General features: G+C 46.3%; 2 protein-coding genes across 2 annotated transcripts in view; one reads left to right on the top strand and one right to left on the bottom strand.

Moving 5' to 3' along the window:
- Nucleotides 1-3,739: 3,739 nt before the first annotated feature.
- The window catches only part of LOC119656597 (CAD protein), an 89,544-nt gene continuing 65,615 nt past the window's right edge, over nt 3,740-27,668 (bottom strand). The window contains exons 6-9 of the mRNA XM_038063024.1: nt 12,789-12,928; nt 10,831-12,712; nt 4,159-4,542; nt 3,740-4,074 (exon numbers count right to left, since the gene is read on the bottom strand). Of these exons, the coding sequence (XP_037918952.1) occupies nt 3,877-4,074; nt 4,159-4,542; nt 10,831-12,712; nt 12,789-12,928 (2,604 nt within the window). The 3' untranslated portion in view covers nt 3,740-3,876. The remainder of the gene's footprint in view (nt 4,075-4,158; nt 4,543-10,830; nt 12,713-12,788; nt 12,929-27,668) is intronic.
- The window catches only part of LOC119656598, a 31,946-nt gene continuing 28,311 nt past the window's right edge, over nt 24,034-27,668 (top strand). Inside the window, exon 1 of the mRNA XM_038063025.1 lies at nt 24,034-24,894. Within this exon, the coding sequence (XP_037918953.1) occupies nt 24,560-24,894 (335 nt within the window). The 5' untranslated portion in view covers nt 24,034-24,559. The remainder of the gene's footprint in view (nt 24,895-27,668) is intronic.

The raw sequence follows: 27,668 nt of genomic DNA, 5'->3' as shown, positions 1-27,668 counted from the left end.
CTCCAAACCCTGCAGAGACCCCAGGAGGATTGACTGGAGAAAGTTTGGTCAAGTAATGAAGAATGAACTCTCCGGTGCGTAAATTGGTAATATTGCCACGACAGACGAAGTAGAGTCAAAAGTCGGGGCTCTGGAAAAGGGATTCGATATCGCTTTTAAAATCTCGTGGCCTACCAAGTACAGCAGGAAGACACTGCCACCGTGGTGGAATGAAGATCTCTCCAGCTTCAGGAAGCTGAGCAGCAAGTCTTCTGCTACAGACATAAATATTGACTGCCATACAAGGACCGCCTGAAGATGGCATAATGCCAGTCATGTTTACGGCGGTCTGCAGGGGACACTGGCCACCAGGCTCGGTATACCTTACAATTCGCATTGCCGAAGCTGCGGATAAGGAAGGAAAGCCCTCATGCACTCTCTCTGCGATTGCCCAACTTTAGCTAGAGTCAGGCTGCGGACACTGAGTAAACCATTCTTTGGAGACCTCAGAGAGATTTCTAATTGGGCTCCACGGAGCGGCCACTATACCTACCTACCTACCTGGGGAAGCAGTTACAACAATCCAGGTGACTTTGTTTAATTTATCCTTAGCAATAGATTAGAAAATATAACCGTAGGATATACTCTTATGAATGGCCTAATTACGAATTGGAGCATTTCGGAGAAACCTTTTATGTAAAATAATATTCGACGTTAAGCACAACTCAGAATTAGAGCGAATAGCAAGGAATACCAAGAGATGGGGATTCCTTTTAATGCACCTAGGCTGGTGATATCAGAAGTGAACTGAAATTGGAGACAGTGCTTAAGAAGTGGAAAGGCTCCTGGACGGAATCTCGTGGTGGGATTAGCTCATTTTCACTTCTCCGTCAGTATGGAAGAATATAAGTCAGAACCTTACTTGGGGGTATGTAGTACCAGTCCGAATGACTTATAGTGATTTATTGGGGATCCATTTGGATCAGATACGTACCGGGGATCCATTTGGATCAGATACGAGACGCGCATGCATGATTTCATACCAAAAACGAGCAGCGTGGATATTGAGTTAAGCACGATCAAGGGGAGGATGCCTCCTTCCAAGTCTCGGTATGCCTACCTCAAGAGATAGGTACAACACAGGTAATAAACCTTCGTGAATATAAAGGGAGCTTTCAAAAGCCTGAGTACCGACGGAATAGGATAGGAGGGGGTCCTAAGCAATGGATAGTATCCATGCTAGGAATCAAGCTAATCCATTCGGAAGGTGAAGAGAAGGAAAAGGTTTTGCGCCGAGGTCCACCAATTCGATATACCTAAAAGCTGTCTGGCGTCCGCTGTCACTCCGTCTTAGGCAGGGTCTGCCTCGTATTCTTTTTCTACCATAGATATTGCCCTTATATACTTTCCGGACGGGATCATCGTTATCCATACGGATTAAGTGACCCGCCCACCGTCACCTATTGAGCCGGATTTTATCCACAACCGAACGGTCATGGTATCGCTCATAGATTTCGTCATCGTGTAGGCTACGGAATCGTCCATCCTCATGTAATAATAATAATAATCGTTGGCGCAACAACCCAATTCCACTGCCACCAGTGAGATTCGAACCGCGACCTTCCGTACGATAGCCTTGCGCTCTAACCACACAGCTATCCTCATGTAGGGGGTCAAAAATTACTCTGAGGATTCTTCTCTCTGAACGCGGCCAAGAGTTCGCAATTTTTCTTGCCAAGAACCCAAGTTTCCGAGGAATACATGAGGACTGGCAAGATCATAGTCTTGTAGAGTAAGAGCTTTGACCCTATGGTGAGACGTTTCGAGCGGAACAGTCTTTGTAAGCTGAAATAGACTCTGTTGGCTGACAACAACCGGCTGCGGATTTCATCATCGTAGCTGTTATCGGTTGTGATTTTCGACCCTAGATAGGAGAAATTGTCAACGGTCTCAAAGTTGTAGTCTCTTATCTTTCTTCTTCCCGTTTGACCAGTGCGGTTTGATGTTTTTGGTTGGTTGGTTTTCAGTGCTGACGTTGCCACCATATATTTTGTGTTGCCTTCATTGTTGTGCAGCCTAAGATCTCGCGCTGCCTGCTCGATCTGGATGAAAGCAATTTGTACGTCTCGGGTCATTCTTTCCATGATGTCAATATCATCAGCATAGGCCAGTAGTTGGGTGGACTTAAAGAGGATCGTACCCCTCGCATTTACATCAGCATCACGGATAACTTTCTCGAGGGCCAGGTTAAAGAGGACACATGATAGGGCATCCCCTTATCGTAGACCGTTGTTGATGTCGAATGGTCTTGAGAGTGATTTTGATTCTTTTGTCTGGCCTCGCAAATGGGGCAGGGTCAGCCTAGTCAGTCTTATTAATTTCGTCGGGATACCGAATTCTCCCATGGCCGTATACAGTTTTACCCTGGTTATGCTATCATAGGCGGCTTTAAAGTCGATGAAATGGCGATGATGAAATGATGAAAATGCTAGGAATCAGGCTAATCCATTCGGGAGGTGAAGAGAGGGAAAAGGAGAAGATTGTCCTCGGTTGGCACCCCGTCTCCAGTACTTTAGTGGATCGTGATGTATGAAATTCTATGGATATTGGACAGGAGCGGAATGAAGTTGGTCGCGTATGTGAAGGGTGCTCGAATTCCACCTTCTTAGGGCTAAGTGGTCAAAGATTGGCACTTTTCTCAAATGCCAGGTACCCGGGCGTGTCTTGGATCCAAAATTTAATTGGAAGCTGAGGATAGAATTGAAGAGCTCCGTATAGTCTTCTACTCCTAGAAGAGGGTCATTGGAGGTAAATAGGGTCTTCGATGAGAATGATTCTCTGGTGAATCAAAAAAGGTATGTGGAGTCGCTGTAGGGGTTTTCCGGATATACACAGTGCAGTCGAGTCACACGGTCTTCCGGAATTCGTCAGTGTATTCTAGGCAAATATACTGGCTACATTTGAAACCTAAAATGATCCGAATCCCAAGCATAACTTGGTCTATTTAGGCTTAGTACTCCGTGGTGACTTCATTCAAGTTAGTGAAGTAGGGACACGCAGGACAGTCTGGACGGCATGCTCAGCGTTACGCTTCCTAGGGTTATCTGTCATAGAAGCTTAAAGAGGAATCAGTGGGTTGACGGACTGTCTATTTAGGGCTCAGCTCTTGGCACTTCCTCGGTGGACGTAGTCCGCGTCCCACTAGCGGCTGTCAAGGGTAGAATCCACTGGCATTACTTAACAGCCGCTGACTTCAGATGGTGATGGGCCGACGTCTGCGGGAAACCAAGGATTTGGCTCTTCTATAGCAAGACCTCTTTTAGACCAGACGCGTGCAAGTGAGTACACCAGGAGGTGGCAGTCTGCCACCATGCCACCAGACTCGGCAGTCTCTACAATTCGAATTACCGAAGTTGTGGAGAGCTGGGAGAAACAGGTACCTCCATTGCAATTGCTCAGTTAGGGGCAGGCTGCGGACACTTGGTAAGTAATCCTTTGACAAATTTAAAGAGGCATCACCCTGCAGTCTCTGCTGCTATTTTTCGGAAATACTTCGGCCTGATTGCTGGAGTCAATCCGAATTCCCGAAAAGCCCCTATGCGTGTCGACGATCCCCCCTACCTATTGAGCCGGATTTCATCCACAACCAGACACATAATCAAAGACCTAAAATTTGTGCAAGAAACCCAGACATTGCTGAAATTTGCATTCTGAACAACGGACACAAAATTAATGAAAGAAAAAGCCATAAAAATGTATAATATTGTCTTTTATTTCCAACTGGAATCTTATTTTCTAATATCTTTTTTCAAAAGGAACCAGTACTGAATGCATCAAATGCTAAAATGTCTTTTGTTTTAAATGCAATGAAAATGTAACAAAATCAATGAAAAATGTTTAGTTCCTGCCTAAAATGATTGCCAACAATGCCATTCGCACGTATACACCATATTCAGCCTGGCGGAAATAAGCAGCGCGAGGATCGGTGTCGAATTCCTTGCTGATCTCGAAGACCCTGGGCAAGGGGTGCATAACAATCATCCTGCGATGAGCGTGAGTCATGATTTGTGGTGTCACAACGAAGTGGCCACATGACTGGAAAAGTATTAAAAAGGTTAATTTTCGTTCAACTATAGGTCCTGATAGGTCCCTCATATCCGGACTCCAAAAAAACCTTACCTTTTGGTACTCCTCATCTGATGCAAACCTCTCTCTCTGAATGCGGGTCATATATAAGACATCCGTTTTGGGAAGGGCCTCTTCCATAGTTTTGAATGAACGTTGGCTGATTCCCTTGGAGTTGACAAAACGAACAATGTGGTCTGGCATTCCTAAGTTTCCAGGGCTGACATATTGCAGTTGAACGTTATAAAGCGTGAGTAGTCTAGCCAGCGAATGCACTGTTCGTCCGTGTTTGAGGTCTCCCACCATGGTAATTGTTAATCCATTAACCGTACCAATTTCTTCGCGAATCGTGAAAATATCTAGAAGAGCTTGAGTTGGATGCTCTCCAATACCATCGCCGGCGTTGATAAGAGCCTTGCGGCAGTGGTGTGCTGCCCGCTGAAACACAAAAGGAGATTTTTATTATAAGTTTTATAGAAAAATAATTAAATAAGATTCTGAACAAGGTAAAACAGTACTGTTCGAACCTTATGTCGGGCTACAGTCACAGCTAGCAAAGAAACAAAAATCCAAAGAAGGATTTTCAACCATCTAAGTTGGACCATCTAAATTGGGCGAAGCAATTGATGCCAAGTGCAGGTCTGACAGTTTCATTAGCAGGGCCGTAGAGAGAAAACCTGGACCAGGTGTGAACATTATGGGAAAAATGGGACCTGGTGTGAAAGTTATACGAGTCTAGGGTAACAATCACGCAGGCTCCCTAATATCCCTTATTTCAATAGAAATGTCTATTCTGGGCTCCAAAAAAAGTCCAAGCCCGCGGGGATTGCCTTTTTAGAGAGCTATCTCTAATCACTAGTCAGGGACTTAGAAAGGAAAATCCATCTAGAAATTGCTCAATCAACCTAATTTTACTCAAAACTCTATTCTCGGGCCCCTTCAGAAAAACCTATTTCAGAGGATCCTCCTCCTACCCGTAGATATTGGACCGAGTCATAAAAAAATGGACCGGTCGCTTGAAGCACTGCCAGCGAGGGCAAGAAGTGTTGAAAAAGGAAAAATCGTCTTTTTCACCCATGAATTATTCAGTTTGGAGAGCAATGAAGAAGCTCAATAGGCCGATCTTGCACAAGTAACCAAACGAACGGAAGATGACAGCCAGACTTAAGGACCAAGTGTCAGCGTGTCATCTTCATAATTGAAGATGTTCCCGAACTAAGCTCAACAAGTCCTAAGTCTAAGAAGGGTAAAATATCCTGGTATGCAACTGAACAGAGTACTCATTTAGAACAAAAAAATTGATGGCCCAAAAAATCCATCATCATCATCATCGCAGAGATGGTGCAAACGCGATAAAATATATATTTTTTCTGATCAGTCAAAGTAAACAAAGTCCGAAAACTAAATAAACTCAAAATGAGGACACTGTCTAATAACCGGTCACCGTCCCTTACGGACATATATTAACATGCAGACTCTGCAATGAAGGGAGCGAGACAGGTTCCCGCATGACGTTAAACGGTCCAGTATTCACAAGGTGGAAGCATACCATTTGAGAAATAATAAATCCTGAAAAAGGGTTGAACCAGGGCACCTAGTAGACTATCTCCTTAGTCTAATGAGTGGGGTAGGACTATTTACGAGAGCTAATTTTGGTAGGACATATAATAGGCCAACAGGAACACAATCCTAGACAACGTATCTTCTTCAGCCAATAATTTCCTTGGTCGAAAGAAAGGTTATGTTACGGTCCCCTAACGTTAAATCAACCACCTTGAAATTCCACTGAAATTTGATGACAGAAATTTTTTTAAAATGGTGTTTTCCCTACTATACTTGGATTTTTTTCATATAGAAACAATAGTTTGGGAAAATGGGATGAAGGTCCTGGGGGTTTAACGTGGGGACTTCTGGTGTAGGCATAATCCCATGGTCCCTTTTGGGCAAGGATTGATTTGGAGACCACAATCAGAGCCCTGACTGACAGGCACCGCGGTACTGGTTTATAGTGAGTGCCCTCATACCAGTGGATGCGAGTCCTCGCTAGCACCTTTGCCGCAAATAAGGGCCTCGCTTGAGCCCATGAGGAGCTCTGCCCGCGATATGGGCCCAAACACAACCATTATGAAACTCTCACTAGGGAGCCAACCGCAAGCAACCGGACCAACAGCACATCCTCTAGGAATTCTTCTGGAACATATGCTCTCAAAGGGTTATCCCGATAACCTCCGTTGAGGCTTCATGACAAGAGCCACTTCAGATGAGTCCTGGTCTGATCCCGATCCAGAATACAACCCTGACTGGAGGAAAGGTTCCGTGAGGAGAGAAACTCATTCAAGCTTGAAATGAAAGATTGCGTTTGAAGGTACTTTTCCTTTTTATTGGCTAAAAGCATTTTGTGATATATACAAATGCGCATTTCGGGGACCAACTGTCCCCTTTATTCAAGCTACCATGCTCTGTCAGGAAGGAGCCCATTTCAAGCCCGAATTCTCTCTGGCAGACACACGGACTACCTCTAGATCAAGAACCTGTTCTTGATTTTTCACGCAAAGACCACATATTAACGATGCCGTTCGAGCTCGCGTCGGCTGTTTCTCTCAATAAGACCGAGTACATCACCCGCGAATGCAACTCATTAAGCCACGAAAGTAAGCTCATCCGACATGGACGACGAACTTAGGTAATCAAATGCACCTAAATCCATAAAGATTCCAAGGACATAATTGCTATGAGAACGGACAACAAAGTTTTTCACATATATTAGGGTGTCGTCGGTCGATCTCCCAGTACGGAAGCCATACTGCCTATCAGACACCAGATGGGATGCTTTCAACCGCACTCATTAGGCCATGATTCTGTCCAGGGCTTTGTCAAGGGCCGAGAGAGAAGATTTGGTCCCGTGCGACCGAGGATTACTCTTCAGGAGCACTTCACTCACTGAGGAAGGGAAAAAAATTGTCCACCAACAACACTCAAACAGACACCAGACATAAGATGGAATGGTTTGCCAAATGACTTTGCACATCTCGCCACTCTTCTCATCCCAGCCAGGTGACTTCAGAGGCCTGAGACTCGCTTCTTTCTTCACTTCGTGAGCATGGCTGTTAGGAGCTTTAGGATGCACAAACACTATGACCAACATAGGTTCTCCATTCACGTTGATGCCGGCTATGTCGTGATTTCTTTTCCCTCTAAATATACAGCAGACCTCTCCCTAAGGGTTCCCACTATGCTCGCCGACGAAATGTTTCCAGTCTTCCTCTTTCTATCGCTCAACTACTCTTTATACGATGGAACACCTCGCCTATATGCGAGCTTTAGCTGGTAAACATCAACATCAGGATTGACAACACTTCAACGACGTGCCATTTGAAATCTCTTCCTCAGGCGACGCTTAATGGGGAAGCGTTGGTCCATCACGTGACATGATTTCGAGCCCTCCGTTCGGGCTTCGTCAATATGCCATAATTAGCAATTCATTCAACAATTTCAAATACTCAGAGAGGGGGGGAGAGCGGCTGGCTAATTACTCTATCCGAGCAACAGGTTCTCCCCAGTTATACCCACGCATATTCCAATGAGTCAGTGAAACATTCACATTCACACTCCTATTGACCAGGTGCTCTGAGGTGTCGAACCAAAGCCAAGTGGCCGAGGAGAACCTCCACGTGGTGGCACCGGGAACCGCTGTATCGCATTAGCTTGCCGGCCGTGATGCAGTAGGCGAATGCTCCAAGGCCTAATTAGGGCGATCAGACCTGAGTCTGCACGGGGACTCATCTGATGTGGCTTCGGTCACGAAACCTTACCAGGGGTATACTGGTACCATGGGAACCGGGGAAGCCCCTGGACTCTTATACTTCGGGAGAATTCCTGTCGTATATGAGTACAGCTCGGTTGTTTGCGGTTGGCCCCCTAGTGGGAGCTTTATGGGGGCTGTTGGGGATGCTCAAGCGAGAAGAGACCTTCGAGCCTCGGCGTGGTGTTGCGTTTCAACACGGGTGCCGTACTCCTTAGTTCGGTAGAAATTTAGGTAGGTCTTGCATCCACTAGTATGAATGTTAAGGCATGTACTGGTGCCGATGTTGCTTGTCACAGCGGGGCTCTGATTGTGGTCCCAAAATCAATCCGTGTCTTAATAAGACCGTAGGATTAAGTCTCCACGACAGGTACCTACGTTAAAACCCAAGGACTTAACTCCGATTGACCAGCACCGCCTCAATAGAAGTGCCACTCACATTGCATCCATCCAACAATCTGCACTACTGGACATTCAAGCTAAACGAACTTTGCTTAACAAACGTTTCATACAATACCTCTTCCCTACGCATAGCACGGTGGCGCGTCCATGTTCAGGATGAATTGTATTCCGTGGAACTACCTCATCCTAGTACGCGGTATATTGCTCCAGGTCCTCTGTGTGTAGACCGTACATGCACAAAACCACCGTCCTAAAGGCCCCGTGATTGAGACGCACACGCCCCACTCATTAGCCAGACTCTCAACACAGTCGCAATCCAGACGTGTATCAATAATGACAACGGTCGCCTTGGCCGACCCCTTAGCAGTGAACACCCACATGTTTGCAGACAAGTCCTTGACTGCTCAGGGTTCTTGCAATGTGGTGACGCTAATGCTATGCTCGCGCATGTGTTGCTGACCGAGATGGTGCATGAGAGCAGTTGCTATAGCGCAGCTCAATTGCGCCAGTTGAGCAACATGTACCTTTAGTGGCAGACATTAACCCTAACCACCGTTGCGGCGTAGATAGGGTACAACGTTGACTTGAACTGGTTTTGGACGGTGACAACAAGGACCCAGGTTTGGATGGCATCCCCAACCGAGCTTTGAAACTGGCAGTGAAGACTAGGCCCGACCTTTTCGCCAACACCTTCGAGGCGTGCCTAAAAGAAGGAATATTCCCTGCCCAGCGGAAAAGGCAAAAGTTGGTGTTGCTTCCGAAGCCTGGCACGCCACCTTGAAACCCAGCGTCGTATCGTCCTATCTGCCTGTTGGATACAATGGGGAAGATGATGGAGAGACTCATCTACAACAGACTCCTGCCCATCGTCGAAACCAGCAATGGTTTGTCGGAACGCCAGTTTGGTTTCCGACGCGCCCACTCTATGGTGGACGCAATTGGCATGGTGGTAAACCTGGCAAAAGGTGCACTGATTTCTGGCGGCTGCTGTGCCGTGGTGGCGTTGGATGTCAAAAACGCATTTAACTCGGCCAACTGGAATAGAATTAAAGGGGCGTTGGCTGACATAGGTGTCCCCGGATACTTAGCGAATTTGGTGGAAAACTACCTCTCAGAGAGGACTCTCTGGTACGGGACGGATGAGGGCCCCAAAGAGTACATTGTCACAGCCGGAGTACCACAGGGATCGGTACTTAGTCCCCTGTTGTGGAATATCATGTATAATGGGGTGCTTGCTCTTCCCGTCCCAGAGGGGACTACGATTGTCGGCTTTGCTGATGACCTAGATTACAAAACACCCAGAAGATGTGGACGTTTACGTAACGGAAACAGTGAGAGCGATAAAGTCCTGGCTAGAAAAGGCCGGGCTGACCTTGGCGGACGCGAAAACGGAAGCGGTCTTAATAACGAACCGCAGGAAAAATAACACTGTGAACATACGGTCGTATCAAAGCCGGCTAATAAATACCTGGGGGTAATAATTGACATCAAATTGAGTTTTAGGGAACACCTAGAGTATGCATGCCAAAAGGCAGCCAGTGCCACCACTGCACTTGCAAAAATGTTGCCAAATATTGGTGGACCGAAACATTGCCGGAGGTTGGTGCTAGCCGGAGTGGTGCGCTCCATCCTGCTCTACTCGTCGCCTGTGTGGGCAGAGGCGCTTGCAAACTCTTAGAGACGGAAGCAGGTGAACTCGGTTTACCGGCGGATGGCTTTGAGGGTTTGCAGTGCTTTTCGGACCACATCAGATGAGGCAGTATTGGTGGTGGCAGGCATGATCCCGGTCGACATTCTGGCCAAAGAAATGAGTGTCCTGTACAATGCGGCAAGGTCAGAGTCGCTTGATCTCTGGCAACGCAGATGGGGCGAGTCTGCGAAAGATCGGTGGACGCACAGGCTCATTCCCAACATTGGGGTGTGGCTTGAGCAAAAACATGGGGAGACCAACTACCACATTACGGAGTTCTTCACGGGACACGATGGTTGCTACAGGCAGTATCTGCACCGCTTTGGATTGGATGATTCTCCGAACTGTCCCAGATGCGATGGCATACCGGAGGATCCAGAGCATGCGATGTTTCACTGCCCACGATTTGCGATGGAGAGAAGGAGCTTAAATCAGGTGTTGAGCAGGAGCGGGACCCCGGAGAGCTTGGTAATTGAGATGCTGCAGTCCGAGGAGAAGTGGCTTGCGGTTGGCTCCGCAATCATCCAGGAGGAGGAGTTGCTAAAGGAACAAAGAAGGAGGATTGCAAATAGGAGAAGGTTGAGTGCCTAAGAGCAAACCTACCCCGCGAAGTAATACCTCAATGGTGGTCCCGCGGGGCTGGAGAGACCGGGGGTGGTTTTTAGTGGGTGTGAATCCCACACGCGCCCGCTGTAGTGCCGCCGTTCGGGCGGCGGACGTGTCTTTCTAAAATTTTCCACCTCCGTGTACGCAGTTCTTGGAGTTCTTGGAAGGTCAGTAAGGTGTACCTTCTTCACTTAGTTCCAATAAAATACAAAAATTCTGTACTTACCGCTACTGCGCCTGGTTCCGGATGACGAAGAACCACAACATCAGCATAGCTAGCCATAACAGAAATACTATCCTCTAAAGTTTCACCTTTTTTCACTGACGATGTCTTTTCATCCATGTAAATAACGCGACCGCCTAACCTCTGCATCGCTGCTGCAAAACTGCAACTGGTTCTTGTGCTTGCTTCATAAAAAATGGACGCCATAATTTTGCCTCGTAGTATATCGTCCAGTGGGCGGTCTTTTGCTACGCGACTTTTAAATACTTGGGCTAAATTGAAAATGTCATTGAGTTGATCCTTGTTGAACATATCGACAGTGAGAATATGTTTTCCAAGTATTCCATGTGGAGTTGGCAAGCTTGGCACGCTGGTATGTTGCATCAGTTCTTTGAGGGTGTTATTGCCAGTTGAATCACATCGTATGCGTGGTAGAGGCGATACAGGTCGCAGGTTGGTGGGATCACCGGCAAAATGAACGGCTAGTTTGGATACAGGGTCGGACAGAAGCTTTGAGAAGGCCTCATTTGTTTGGTAGTCACTAACGAATTCTGAACTCATTTGCGTAGATGAGAATCTCGGTAAGGAGTCTAAGTTGTCCATTGATTGATACTGGTCCATGGCTTCCATTGAGAGATGCAGATTTAATTTTTTGAGGCTCTGAGTTCTCACATTAAGACCGTACCCTGGAGCTGCTAATACTTCTCCATCAACAAACGCCACCTCTCCTCGCAGGACAACACGATGAACTCGGCCTTTGATTTTCATGCCCGCAAAGGGAGTCCATCTGGCTTTGGAGTGTTCAGTCTCTTTTGGAATTTCCCATTCTTCATCAAGGTCGACCTCCACATATGTGCTGGGTTGCTCAGGCAAATTGAAAATTTTCTTTGGATTTCGGTGGAATTTGTTTGTTATATCGTCTAAAGTCAGTTTGCCTTTTTGAACGGCATCCAAGAGCAGTGGTAGGATAGTCTCCAATCCAGGGAAACCGGGTGGTGGGTTTTCTGAGTGCTTTTCTTCAGTAGTATGCGGAGCGTGGTCCGTTGCGAATACATCAATATACTCGAGGTTATCCCATAAAGCTTCTTGATCTTCTTTAGAACAAAGGACTGGTCGCACTTCTGAAACTCCCTTTCCGATCTTATTAATATCGTCGGTGCTGAGGAAGAGATGGTGTGGGCATACTTCGCATGTCACCTTTATACCTTTTTCTTTTGCAGCACGGATTATAAGGATTTCTTCCTTTCTCGCTACATGGCAAATGTGGATCGACCGGTCTAGGAGATGAGCAAGTAAAATAATCGCACCCATGGTTTGCTTTTCAGCGTGACAGACAAGAGGCGCTCGCTTTGGCCATGTCGCTAAATGCTTTTCCCATATTGTCATGTCAGTCATTTTCAGGGTCGAAAATGTGTCGTTCAAATACATTTTCAACCCAGCCGCTTGGGGTGCAAGCTCGGATATAGTGCTCCAATTATCCTCTGATGCTCCCACATATAAGGCGTAATCGCACCGAGCTCCCGCTTTTGCTAAATCTTGAACTAGACTTAACGATGTTTTGTCGACTATTGAAGGGTTGGTATTGGGCATTGCGCATACTAAAGTCACGCCTCCAGCCAAAGCTGCTGCTGTTCCTGATGAGAAGTCTTCTTTGTGAGTGGCTCCAGGTTCCCGCAAGTGGACGTGGACATCTATAAACCCTGGAAGTTTCACCATACGTCGTGATGTCAGACAATCTGTGTGTGTTTTCATTGGTGGAGCTCGGCCGATACGGCGGATGGCTTCTACTAGGAGTTTGGAGCACTTTACGTCCGTAACAAGGGGAATGGAGTAATCAACCGCGAGACGTCTTGTGCGGTAGCCATGGGTCATGAATGAAGAAACTCTGAAATGGTTGGGAAATAATTTGGTGTACAATGGGGGAAAGACGTTCATTTTTTTAACTGAAATTATTTCCATACCTTCTGGCTCCTGTGTTCCTCATCGGTAGATTGATGACCATATCAAATTGCTTATTTGCGAGAAATTCTGCCAAATGTCGCAATTCTCCATTAGCATCTTCGGGAGCTATTTTATCGAAAGTCCATTGGACGGATTCAACCTGGAAAATTATACGAACAGTTGAGGCTAATCTGTCTTCAGTGGAATAGTCTAGTTAATATGTATCTTTTAATCTGTATCTAATACAGAAAACGAGCTAGTAATCAAGGAAGTTGCATATAAAAGTATCGTGGTTATCACTGTAGGAAATATTTTTCCATGACGGAGAAAGCACATAGAAAATACATGCCGAACCATTGCTTATTCTCGTGCTGGGAGGAGACCCCTATAAATAAATATTGTCATATTCTACACTGTGGGAAATAAAGATTAAGCCGACATTACTACATATTCTGATTTCGTATATCTTTCAACCATTGTTATCCGTCAGTTGACGTCAATTTACCTGTTCTATATTTAGAGGGTTGTAATTTGTTTTTCCGCAAACGGTGGAGCTAAAATATATATACTTTCTTCCACTATGTACAATATTTGCTAGTCTTCTATTTTTACGACTACATAATCATTTCACTGACTATGTAAATATGTTTCTGTCTAGATAATTCAATACAAAGAAATTCGCTTTGAGTCAGGTTTCTACAAAATTTGAAGGCTTGGTAGTGCAAAATAAAATTTGGTGCGCGTTATTAGAATGACTCTTCGGGAAAACCCCAATAGATTACTCAGTGAATGGCATGTTGCCAAGTTATGCTGGTATATATCAAAGTTGAGGGGTTTTCTCTATCGATAAATCTTTAAATTTGGTAGAAAGTTGTTGAACTTTCCTAAGGTTTTTCAGCCAATTTCAAATTTAGGAATAAGCACACCTTTGAGGTCAAGCAGAATAGGCATGCGGAATATAGCTCGCTGGGGGCCAACCTAACTCTCTCTAGGGTTGATAAATGACTCTCCAGGAGCCGAGCCTCTTATCTACCAAGACGGGATAGCAACACCCTGTACGAGGTGACCCCATTATAATGCTACGGATATAGGCTGAGGAGTCGAAAAAGAGCTCCCTCCATTCAGAGTGTTACGTGAACCGTGCACATTGGATAGTTTCCAGTCGGGGGAAATTGACACCTCAGTGAGTAAGTTTGACCAACAATGAAACAGGGGCCTTCTAACCCCGACCCGTCAGGATGATTCAAATGACCGAACAATTTAAAAAAACATAAAAAGGAAACCAACAACATACAAGCGGCACTTCGTACCATACACACACCGCTCCATCACTGCAACACTGAGAGCCAGATGGCTACACCCAAGAAGAGAGAGGTTAGGAAATCACGCACTGGACCCAAGGTCAACATTGGCCTAATGCGAAAACCGCAACCAACAAAGGTCCCCGCTCAAAAAGTAAAGACAAGCTAAAGTATGTTGAGGTCAGCATATCAGACGTCAGGAAGGAGAGCGACTTTAGCTACACAGGTGCTAAATGGTATCTGCGCTATCTGAAGGAAAACTTGAAACCAGAAGAACCCCTTAAAGAGGCCTAGGACAGAGCAGCGGCCATCAGCATCAGAGCCAAATACGCGCGAAACAGTGCAGATCAGCCTGTAACTGGGGAATGTTACTAAGAAACCCAAACCCAAGAGAGACGAGGATAAAGGTAAAGGTAGGAGAGTAAGGGGACTCGGGGTTAGTCATGCTAATGCGGCTAAACAGCATTCGACTAGCCACACTGCCGAAAGTATTTCCCAAGCAAATACTCACTTGTGAAGAGCTGGAAATAATTGAGGATCTCATCGATACGGAGATGAGTGAGGGATAGAATAAGGAGTTCGTGTTCAGCGGTATACATTTTCGACCAGGTCTTATACTTGCAGACTGCGTGACGGAGGGCACAGCAAAGTGTCCCCAAATTGTCAGGATGGAAGAAAACAGAACTGTCGGCATGTGCTGGGGATGAAATATCAGGCGCACACATAATGACAGTCCCTCTTCCCAAAGTCGCAGCGATTCAGGGGGGAGTTACTGCCATATCAGTTACAGCTGTGGTAGCAAATCTTTGCTCGTGCGTAGAGAGAAACATCGGGCGAAAAGCCTACCGAAGTCTCCGAAGGAATCACGGAGGCAATAGAGGCTGAAAGCGCAGAACCGAGCTAGGAAGGGGACCTGCTGCTTGCAGAAGACAAGAAGCTGAACCTAGACCTAGCTCTCATAGGGCTCAAGTCAGAGAGTGAGAAGCAAGGAAATGCCATGTCGACTACACGCCAACGGATAACAGAATTTTCCGACGCAGGGCCAAATAGGCCCCCCAATTAAAAGGGGTAATAAAACTGGAAAAAACCCTGAATCGCATTTCATTGTTATTATAACACTACTAGCGCAATTTTTTTACACTACGACGTTGGGGATGCAAGATATAGTGGAAACTCCAAAGCCGACAGTTTAGTAAAAATCGAAAAAAAATGGAAAATTTCCGCGAACCTAGGGACGTAAAAATGGCAAAAAATGCACAATCGGAGGACCTCTGTGGGCGATACATCGCGGCCAGTATTCGTGAAACATCCACCGCCGGAAAAGCTCGTAAAAATCGAAGAAAACTAAAAACTTCCACGAACCTCGGGTGATGAAAATGGGGAAAATGCAAAATCGGCGGATCCTTGTGGGGGTCACGTCGTTGGAAAGTGGAGGCGGCCCCCATTCAGGATATGGAAGATCTTTTACACTACGACGTCGGGAAGGCGAGATATTGCGGAAAATCAACCGTAGACGGGCCTGGTGAAAATCGAAGAAAATTGAGAATTCCCGCAACCCCCGCATCGTAACAATGGGCCAAAAATGAAAATTGTCGTATTTCCGTGGGTGATACCTCGTTCGAACGGGGAGGCGGCTCAGATTCAGGAAATGCAAGATTTTTTACACTGCGACGTCGGGGACGCAAGATATCGTGGAAAATCCATCGCAGCCGGGCCCATGAAAATTGAAGAAAATTGAAAATTCCCTCAACCTCCGCATCGTGAAAATGGGCAAAAAATGAAAATCGTCGGATTTCCGTGGGCGACACCTCGTTAGAAAGGGGAGGTAGCCCAGATTCAGGAAATGCAAGAATTTTTACACTACGACGTCGGGAAGGCGAGATATCGCGGAAAATCCACCGTAGTGGGGCCTGGTGAAAATCGAAAATTCCCGCAACCCCCGCATCGTGAAAAGGGGGAAAAAGTGAAAATCGTCGGATTTCTGTGGGCGATACCTCGTGAGAAAGGGGAGGCGGCCCAGATTCAGGAAATGCAAGAATTTTTAAACTGTGACGTCGGGAAGGCGAGATATCCCGGAAAATCCTCCGTAGGCGGACCTGGTGAAAATCGAAGTAAATTGAAAATTCCCGCAACCCCCGCATCGAGAAAATGGGCAAAAATTAAAAATCGTCCGATTTCTGCGGGCGCAATCCCCGCATCGTGAAAATGGTCAAATATTGAAAATCGTCGAATTTCTGTGGGCGACACCTCTTTCGAAAGAGGAGGCGGCCCAGATTCAGGAAATGCAACAATTTTTACACTACGACGTCGGGAAGGCGGGATATCGCGGAAAATCTACCGCAGGCGGGCCTGGTAAAAATCGAAGAAAATTGAAAATTCCCGCAACCCCTGAAGGAAGATTGATATCCTTTCTAGGCGGTATTCCGAATTACTGATACCGAGGGACAACATGACAACGAGGTTTCACTTCGGTAAGAAGTTTGAAACACGTTGGAGTAACAAGGCAAACTGGGAGAGCGTGGCTGCGACATACGGCTTAAACCAGCAACGGATTACTTGGTACACTGACGGATCCCTCACGGCAGAGGGAGCGGGTGCCGGTGTCATTGGTCCAAGGAAAATGTACTTTGAGCCAATGGGCAGGTACACTAGCATATTCCAGACGGAAATATACGTCATAGACAAATGTGCCTCCCTTAATCTGCAAAGGAACTACAGGGGGCAGAACATAGCTATTCTCACCAATAGCCAAGCAGCGATCAAGGCACTTAGGTCCAACCAGGTGAACTCTAAACTGGTATGGGAATGCCTTGAGGGACTGAATACACTCGGCTCGTCCAACAAGGTCTGGATACTTTGGGTTCCAGGCCATGCTGGGTTGGAAGGCAACGAGGCAGTGGATGAACTAGCCAAGAAGGGAGCAGGGATGCCTCTACACGGGCCAGAACCCTTCTGTGGAATCGGAAACGGTTTCATGGCTATGAATCTAAGAAATGAAGAGGAACGGTTGAGTTAACTACACTGGGCGGGCCTACCGGGGATGGAGCAGTCCAGGGTGTTTATTGGGTGATACGAACCCATGTGTACAAAGGATTGCTTAAACCTCACCAAAAAGAACCTCCGAATCATAGTGGGAATTCTCATTGGTCATTGTCGGGTGAACTATCACCTAGGGAAGCTAGGGATATCTACGGACACTGCCTGCAGGTTTTATGAGGAGGAGGACGAAACCTCACGTCCTGGGACAGCGTCCGGCACTTGTGCAAAGTAGGTCGAAACATCTGGGAGAACACTTAATACCAGATGCAAAGCTGCAACATCTGGAAGTGGGGAACATACTAAAGTTCCTAACGGTTACAGGCCTGCTTGAGATACTATGATCAACAGGTACACTATAACCAGTAAAAGGGGCACAATAGTTCTTCAAGGACGCGGTGTGACTTTCCCTTAACAGAATAATAATAATAACCCCTGTTCGTTTGAAAGGGGAGGCGACCCAGAGTCAGGAAATGCAAGAATTTTTAGACTACGACGTCGGGAAGGCGAGATATCGCGGAAAATCCACCGCAGACGGGCCTGATGAAAATCGAAAATTCCCGCAACCCCCGCATCGTGAAAATGGGTAAGAATTGAAAATAGTCAGAGTTCTGTGGGCGATACCTCATTCGAAAAGGGAGGCGGCCCAGATTCAGGAAATGCAAGAATTTTTACACTTCAACGTCGGGAGGCCGACATATCGCGGAAAATCTATCGTAGGCAGGCCTGGTGAAAATCGAAAATTCCCGCAACCCCCGCATCGTGAAAATGGGCAAAAATTGAAAATCGTTGTATTTCCGTGGGCGATACCTCGTTCGAAAGGGGAGGCGGCCCAGATTCGAAAATCCAAGAATTTTTGCACTATGACGTTGGGAACGTGAGATATCGCGAAAAATCCACCGTAGGCTGGCCTGGTGAAAATCGAAAATTCCCGCAACCCCCGCATCGTGAAAATATGCAAAAATTGAAAATCGTTGTATTTCCGTGGGTTATACCTCGTTCGAACGGGGAAGCAGCCAAAGTTCAGGAAATGCAAGAATTTTACCACTACGACGTTGGGAAGTTGAGATATCGCGAAAAATCCACCGCAGGCGGGCCTGGTGAAAATCGAAGAAAATTGAAAATTCCCGCAAGCCCCGCATCGTGAAAATGGGAAAAAATTGAAAATCCTCGGATTTCCGTGGGCGATATCTCGTTCGAAAGGGGATGCGGCCCAGATTCAGGAAATGCAAGAATTTTTACACTACGACGTCGGGGAGGGGAGATATCACGGAAAATCCACCGCAGACAGGCCTTGTGAAAATCGAAGAAAATTGAAAATTCCCGCAATCCCCGCATCGTGAAAATGGGAAAAATTGAAAATCGTCGGATTTCTGTGGGCGATACCTCATTCGAAAGGGGAGGCGGCCCAGATTCAGGAAATGCAAGAATTTTTACACTATGACATCGGGAAGACGAGATATCGCGGAACATCCACCATCTGGTGAAAATCGAGGAAGATTGAAAATTTCCATGAACCGGACACACTTCAAGGCCTGATGCAATATGGATTGTTGCGCCAACGATTATTATTATTTATGAACCAAACGCGTAAAACGGACGATAATGGATCAACATCAGCGGAAGACGCAGGAAAAGCATAAACAATGGCGCTTCCCGCTGAGAGCACCGTAAGTGTCAAACAATGGAAAGAAAGCTGGGGAAAAGTGGAGAGAGGTGGACGCGCCTTCTTATTTTTCATGGTGGCTTTGCATCTTTTAATTAAATAAATTTAGGTTAACAACAAGATCACAGAAATATATTTAAGTTCCAATCCTTCAATCAGTTCACATTAAATTTGTTTTCTTTTATGTTTAACTCCAGTTGGCGGACGTGACTCGTGCTTCCAACCAGACTGTTGACCAACTGCCATTGCTGCCATTTTCGCTCCAGTCTCATGTCAGCCCGTCAGCTGTTTCTGCGGCCATTGAATGCAGCGGTGGAGGCGAATTCATATTGGCGTTTAGGGGCGATGTACCGTCATATCACTCCGCCCCCAGCTGAAATCGCGCGGGTTCCGCGAAGCAAACCGTGCCTATTATCCCGACAATGGGGGTCCCCGGACAAATCTGAGGCTTCCCGGGCGTTTTTTCGAAGCGGCCGCCGGCTCGTCGAAGGTCTTCAGCCTCGGCAAGGATACCTACTTGGCTCCGCCTCGGAAGTCGAGTTTCAACTAGTGCTCGCCTCGTTGAACTTTAGAGGGGCCCTCGTATGGTGGTTGCAGCGGCTCTCTCCTTGGCGGTGGTTCTTCCTGTACCCCGTCCAAACACCCTTATTTCACAAAGCCTGCGTTTAGCGGTGGCTTCTGCTTCTGCGAGCTCTTTGATTGTGAAAAAGGAGCAGTTCTCGACGCCTTCTGTGCCCTGGGCACTGGTGAAGGTAGCATGTAGCTACTGAAATGCGCATTTGGGAAAGCAACTAGAATTCACTGACTAAAAGGATGAACTTGTTTTTTTTAATAGCTTGGTACTGAACCAGGCTGGCAGTGAACATAGAGCCTGTAATATTGATCGGCGAGGCAGGTGGCCTGTCCAGAAATCTGCTCGCGAATTGGTATCCTTATACGCCTTGATGAAGGCATCAGACCAGAAAGGAGTATTGTCGACTGAGCCACATCGTTGGGGATAAATGACTCTAAAGAAAGCTATCATTCGAAAATGAGCCAACTTTGCACTTTATGTACCCCCATTACCTTGTCCCTAGAAGTAGCGATCGCTAGTTTGAAGAGAAACAACTGTTTTGGTGGGGAGACCACTTTTAATCTGGAGCCGCTGGCACGATTGGATGAAGTGCCTGGGCTTAGATCAGCGGCAAGAAGTGGAGTTTCTTCGACGACAGAAACGATGTCAAAGGGTTGGGTATCTATGCTGGGATTCGAGACTTGCTGAGGAGGATGGGAATATTGCCCCGTTGAAGGTTCGCAGATCATCATCATCATCATCAACGGCGCAACAACCGGTACCCGGTCAAGGCCTGCCTTAATAAGGGACTCCAGACATCCCGGTTTTGCGCCGAGGTCCACCAATTCGATATCTCTAAAAGCTGTCTGGCATCCTGACCTACGCCATCGTTCCATCTTAGGCAGATTCTGCTTCGTCTTCTTTTTCTACCATAGATATTGCCCTTATAGACTTTCCGGGTGGGATCATCCTCATCCATACGGATTAAGTGACCCGCCCACCGTAACCTATTGAGCCGGATTTTATCCATAACCGGACGGTCATGGTATCGCTTATAGATTTCGTCATTGTGTAGGCTACGGAATCGTCCATCCTCATGTAGGGGACCAAAAATTTTTCGGAGGATTCTTCACTCGAACGCGGCCAAGAGTTCGCAATTTTTCTTGCTAAGAACTCAAGTTTCCGAGGAATACATGAGGACTGGCAAGATCATAGTCTTGTACAGTAAGAGCTTTGACCCTATGGTGAGACGTTTCGAGCGGAACAGTCCTTGTAAGCTGAAATAGGCTCTGTTGGCTGACAACAACCGTGCGCGGATTTCATCATCGTAGTTGACCCTAGATTGTCAACGGTCTCAAAGTTGTATTCTCCTATCCTTATTCTTCTTCGTGTTTGACCAGTACGGCTTGATGTTGTTGGTTGATTCGTCTTCGGTGCTGACGTTGGCACCATATATTTTGTCTTGCCTTCATTGATGTGCAGTCCAAGATCTCGCGCCGCCTGCTCGATCTGGATGAAAGCAGTTTGTACGTCTCGGGTGGTTTTTCCCATGATGTCGATATCGTCAGCATAGGCCAGTAGTTGGGTGGCCTTGAAGAGGATCGTACCTCTTGCATTTACCTCAGCATCACGGATCACTTTCTTGAGGGCCAGGTTAAAGAAAACGCATGATAGGGCATCCTCTTGTCGTAGACCGTTGTTGATGTCGAATGTTCTTGAGAGTGATCCTGCTGCTTTTATCTGGCCTCGCACATTGGTCAGGGTCAGCCTAGTCAGTCTTATTAATTTCGTCGGGATACCGAATTCTCTCATGGCCGTGTACAGTTTTACCCTGGCTATGCTATCATAGGCGGCTTTAAAGTCGATGAATAAATGGTGCAACTGTTGTCCATATTCCAACAGTTTTTCCATCGCTTGCCGCAGAGAGAAAATCTGATCTGTTGCTGGAGTGAAGCCTCTTTGGTGTGGGCCAATGATGTTCTGGGCGTATGGGGCTATCCGGCCTAGCCAGATAGAGGAGAATATCTTATAGATGGTACTCAGCAATGTGATACCTCTATAATTGCTGCACTGTGTGATATCTCCCTTTTTATGTATGAGACAGATAATGCCTCCTTTCCAATCTTCAGGCATTGATTCGCTGTCCCATACCTTGAGGACAACTTGATAAACCACTTTGTGTAACTGGTCGCCTCCATATTTAACCAATTCGGCTGTATTTCCATCGCCTCCTGGCGACTTATAATTTTTTAGCCGATGAATTGCACGGACTGTTTCTCCTAAACTTGGTGGTGGCAGTATTTGTCCTTCCGTCTTCAGTTGGCGGGACCTCCAACTCGCCGATGTTCTGGTTGTTCAGTAGCTCATCAAAGTACTCAACCCATCGCTGTAATATGCCCATTCTGTCGGAAATCAGATTTCCCTCTTTGTCTCGGCAGGATGATCATCGAGGTGTATAAGGCTTCATCCTGCTAACTTGTTGGTAAAACTTCCGCGCCTAGTGCGGTTGCTCCCTGTACTTTTCTAGTTCACAGACTTGTTGTTTCTCCCAGGCTTCCTTTTTCCGTCTGTGAAGTCGTTTCCCCGCTCGACGGAGTTCGTGATAAGTCTCTGCGCGTGCCCGCGTTCTTTGAGAATGCAACATTACTCGGTATGCGGTATTCTTCCGTTCCGTTGCTAGCTTACATTCATCGTCAAACCAGCCGTTCCGACTTTTTTTGCGGCTGGGGCCAAGTATGTTTGTGGCCGTATCCATGATAACGTTCTTCAGGTGATTGGGAAGATCATTTGTTGATGCTTCATCTCCAGGTCCTCTGTTGACTGCAGTTATTGCGGCATCCATTTCCCTCTTATAGGTGTCGCGGAGGGTTGTGTTGTGGATGGCTTCAGTGTTCACTCTCACCTGATTGTCAGAGGGGATTCTAGGTGGTATTGTTATTCGAGCTCGGAGCACCATGCCAACGAGATAGTGGTCCGAGTTTATATTGGCCCTCCTATATGTTCTGACATTCATCAAGGCTGGGAGGTGGCGGCGTTCGATCAACACGTGGTCAATTTGGTTGAAAGTGGCCCCGTCTGGAGAGGCCCACGTATGTTTGTGGACCGCTTTCCGCGCAAACCAGGTTTTCCAACAACCATTTCGTGTGACCCTGCTAATTGAATAATCCGCAGTCCGTTATCATTTGTTTTCTCGTGTAAGCTATGGGAGCCAACGTACCGCCTGAATACGGGCTCCTTCCCTACTTGGCTGTTAAAATCCCCAAGTATGATCTGGGACAGGCTTCGAGGGTTCGTCCTACTGCCTCGTAGAAGGTATCCTTCTCCGACTCTGCAGTCTCCTCTGTAGGGGCGTGAACGTTTATGAGGCTTATATTTCTAAACTTGCCTCGCAAGCGCAGAGTGCATAGCCGTTCGCTTATGTTTTCAAAGCCGATAACAGCAGGTTTCATTTTTTGGCTGACTAGGAAACCTACTCCGAGCACATGGTTTGCTGGATGACCGCTATAATATATGGTGCAGCTCTTCTCCAGGAAACCGGTCCCTGTTCATCGCATCTCTGGCAACGCTGTTATATCAGCCCTATATTGGGACAGGGTATCGGCTAGCTGGTCATCAGCTTCATCTCTGTACAGGGAGCGCACGTTCCATAAGAAAATGCGCAAATCGTTGATCCGTTGTCGTTGCCGGGTCCGTCGTTTTAAAGTCCATCCTGTCCGAGGCTCCTTTCGTGGCTCCGTAACTTCGGTTTTCCGTGTAGGGTTGTCAGCTCTACCAAACCCCCAACCTGGAGGACCAGTTGGTACAGTTTGTCCTGTTTTTAGGCGCGGGAGACTCGCCTTCATCCTTCTCCGTCTGCAGCTTTTCGTTACGAAAGAGCTTCCAGCGGTCACCACGTGGAGGTGGAGATAGGTTTTGGTAGTAGAGCTGTTGGTGTTGGTTCAGCAGGCATTTTCCAGGTTTTATGCTCCATCGTGGGTACCAATCCACGTTTCGCCCTGGGACCTATATTACCCTTTAACCAGATCAGCGGCAAGAAGTGGAGTTTCTTCGGCGACGGAAACGATATCAAAAAGTTGGGTATCTGTGCTGGGATTCGTGATTTGCTGAGGAAGCTGGGAATATTGTTCCGTTGAAGGTGCGTGGATCGATGATATAAAATATAAATTGCTTGATGGAAGGGGGTGGAAGAGAGAGTGACATCCCCCGGGCTGGGAGTTTTGTCACGGATCCGGAATAAAGATTTCCCCGAGCGCGGATTTTCTTGTTTTTTCCTCTATGACCGAAGTATTGTTTACTCCTCAACTTGCTCTAATGAATGTTTGATCTGGGATCCGGTGGGATATGTTGATTATCCTTTGTATCGTAATATATCATCTTTATAATCTGGTTATCTGTCCGTATTTCACGCTGGATTTATAACCATTCCGATTATCTCTGGTTGGAGGCATTCTTATCAAAGATACAACATTAAACTTTACATGAATCTGATAAGAGACCCCAAGAGAATCTGGCCAACGTGCGTGACGGCTGATGTGCCTAAGTAGAAATAATATAAAGGCAAGTTTATATGGTGGAAGAATGAGTAATAACATCGGTTGAGACGAAGGTATAAAGAACCCGCTTCCTAAGTACCATTGCTAACATACATTAGATACACACTTCTGGTAATTGTGCGATCGGTTCCAAGTACCCACTTACAATGCGAAAAAAGTAGGAAAAAGGTGGAAAAAGTGAAATATAGGAACAATACATAAATTATTGAAGGCAATACAAGCACGAAGGCGACTGATAACTGTTTGATATTATTTGAGTTTCTACTTTTCTCAGCGCTGTCATACAATCAGAAGTTTTTGATAACATTCCCATTACATGGGTTGTGTGCCACACAAAACCTCTTAACTTATCACTTTTATCGTTCGATCGTTATAACAAATTCAAGTCGCCAGCGGACACCGTTCCGTCGAGATTGCACATCTTTCGTCTCTCGAGCGGGAAATTTCAATACGACCCTATTAGCGACAACTCTGCAGTATCCATATCCGTCTAACAAATTAGATTCATTTCCACACTTTCACCAGGAATTTCCGCGGATAACTATCTAGATATGGCCTAGCAAGAACAGTCGTCGTCTCGTGGAAATCTTCAATATGTTGTCGAGTGAATCATTCGCAATTTAGTGTCTTTTGTGTCTCAACCCGGGGGAAAGTATTGAAAAGTCGGTGAAATCTACGGAAAATGGGTCGTTCTCATTCGAAAATGAAATTACCCAATAATCCGCTGGAGCAAATTGAGTATAATCTAAAACGCAAACAGAAGGAGTTGGAAAAACGGAAAAAACGTCATGAAAAGTTGAAGAAGGAATTGAAGAAAGGGAAAAAATTCAAGCACTTTGGTGGCAGTGGTGAAGTGAATGATGGTGATGAGTTAAATGGAAAAAAATGTGATCTTAGAATAGTGGATTATGATAAAATAGCAACTAATCGACTGCGAAATCAATTGGCTTATGATTTCTCATCATTTGTGCTCAATCAACTGATATTATCCATGCACTTCTATGGGAATTGTGAAAGGTAAGTTCGGCATTGCTTTCTTTTGGTAATACGTAGTTCAGTATGTAGATATGCCTTATCTGGCCCGTCCTTAAAAAATGTGGCCCCGATCAGTATTTTATTTGGAAATTCCGGTCGCCCTGTTTATTTGATTTAAGTTTCGGCACAAATTGAGGTCTTTTTCAACGAATTTTCGATAAAATATGAGCAATATCTATATAGGATTTAACAGGCCCAGACGGCTTAAGGTTTCCTACCAGGGCAGTGACAACTCATCAGATGCTGCCTCACCTTTGACCGAAGCGGTTCGGAGGTGTTAAACGCTCCTTTATACATATAATTCGCAAAACATAATTAAAACAACGTAAACCCGCCCATAATCCAGACCAAAGCGTGGTCGGACCTAGCCGCACGGGGCAGAGGTGAGGCAGCGTCTGATGAGTTGTCTTTGCTCTAGAATGCAACCATAAGTCGTCTTCCCCTCTAAATTTTTAATCACTTGGTTGCGAAGCCAAAAAGCAGGGTCCGTGGACCAAAAAAGTGGGAGCCAGTTGTCCTCAAATTGATGGGGTCCAACATCTACCTCAATCCCTGAACCAAAAGAAAACACAAAACACACGTGGGTGTGGTCACCTAATCCTAATGGGTGAGAATTATCCAGCCCGAAAAGTTTACAGGGGCAATATCTATGGCAAAAAGAGAAGAGGTAGCAATTTTTGTCTCAGATGGAGCGATCTAGTAGGCCAAGATTGCCAGGCAATTGCTAGGGATATCGGATTGTTGTAGCTCGGCACGAAACCGAGATTCTTGGAGTTCCTTGTTAGGACAAGTCTATACCACGCACGTTCGTTGTCCCGTTGATGATGACGTAAATTATATGATGGTATCGGATGTAAAGATCAATTACTTTCATCGTTGGTGGTTCTTAGCTTCATTTTACAACTCTCCGCAGGACTTCCCATGAAGATGATTCCCTATGCGAGATTAAGCAAAGAGTATCAGTTACCATCGACCAAAGCCTAAGTTTCATACGTGGAATATTTTTGAAAAATGACCAACCAAGCTAAACAACATAGTACTAAGGGACATATAGTATGGTTCCTGCTCATTGCTTTGTACAGGGTAGGGCATTTTTTTCATAGACGGAGGCGGAAAATCTTAGCAAGATACGTCCACTGCAGCATCACCACACCAACGCCGGAGCTAGAGTGGGATCGTGTGGAATTCGCACCCACTTAAAAATCACTCTGCAACTAAGGCTCCGCGGGACCACCATTTACGTATTATTATACTTCGTGGGGTACGCTTGTCCTTAGGCACTCGTTTTTCTTCTCCTTCTCCTCCTTCCGGTTTTCCCCCTTCATTCAACGATTGCGGAGCAAACCGTAAACCTAATTTTGCGAATAAACCTGTGCATTCCTCGATCCGATCCTTCGTAGGTTCGTCCCAGCTGCGTTGCCAGAGACCATGTAACTCTGACCTTGCCGCATTCCTACGTTCTGTGTATCCTTCCATATGTCTTGCACGGTACAGTACACTCACTTCTTTTGCCAGAATGCTGACATACTGCCTCATCTGATGTGGTCCTAGAATCAATGCAAACCCTCAAAATCATCAGCCGATAAACCGAGTTCACCTGTTTCCGTCTCTGAGAGTTCGCAAGCGCCGCTGCCCTCTCAGGTGCCGGGTAAAGCAAGATGGATCGCAACACTCCGGCTAGAAGCAATATCTGAGTGTGTTTCGGTCCACCAATATTTTGCAATAATACTAATAATCATTGGCGCAACAATTATTATTGGATCAGGGCCTTGAATTGTGTTAGAGCACTTCATTCAATACCGTAATGGTACATTAAACTATACTGTAGGAGGCAATGTGGTTAGCATTGCGCTCGACTGAGATTATTATCCTGATTTCACTCTGGTACTCATTCACAGTTGAGTCGATTGGTATTCGGCATCCAGTGCCGATAACAAATCCCTCTACCACCAGTGAAATTTGAACCGCGACCTTCCGCTACGACAGCCCAGCGCTCTAACCACTTGAGCCATCCACATATTCTAGGTGTTCCCTAAAGTTCAATTTGGTGTCAATTATCATCTTCAGGTATTTGATAGCCGGCTTTGATACGACCGTATATCCACTGACTTCAGTGTTCAGTGTTCTTTTTCCTGCGGTTCGTTAAGAAGATCGCTTCCGTTTTCTCGTCCGCCAAGGTCAGCCCGGCTCCTTCTAGCCAGGACTTTACCGCTCTCACGGTTTCTGCCATGTAAACCTCCACATATTCTGGGTGTTTTGCGGAAACAACCACTGCTAGGTCATCTGCAAAGCGATAGTCATAGTCCCCTCTGGGACAAGAAGAGCAAGCACTCCATTATGCATGATATTCCGCAACAGGGGGTGCCGATCCCTGTGTTATCGTGGCTGTGACTTTGGGGCCTTCATCTGTTCCGCAACGGAGAGTCTTCTCTGAGAGGTAATTTCCCACCAGATTCGCTAAATACCCGGGGAAACCTATGCCAGTCAACGCCTCTTTAATTCTGTTCTAGTTGACCGAGTTGAATGAGTTTTTGACATGCAGCAGCCGCCAGAAATCAGTGCACCTTTTGCCAGTTTCACCACCATTCTTATTGCATGCACCGTAGAGTGGGCATGCCGAAAACCAAACTGGCGACTCGACAAGCCGTTGCTGTTTTCAACGATGCGTAGGAATCTGTTGTAGATGACTTTCTCCATCATCATCCCCAGTGTATCCAATAGACAGATAGAAGGATATGATGCCAGGTCTCCAGGTG

Source organism: Hermetia illucens, chromosome 5 (genome assembly GCF_905115235.1).
Source record: "Hermetia illucens chromosome 5, iHerIll2.2.curated.20191125, whole genome shotgun sequence".
Classification (NCBI taxonomy): domain Eukaryota; kingdom Metazoa; phylum Arthropoda; class Insecta; order Diptera; family Stratiomyidae; genus Hermetia; species Hermetia illucens.
Note: the sequence above shows the minus strand (reverse complement) of the source record. Positions and strands in the feature narration are given on the sequence as shown.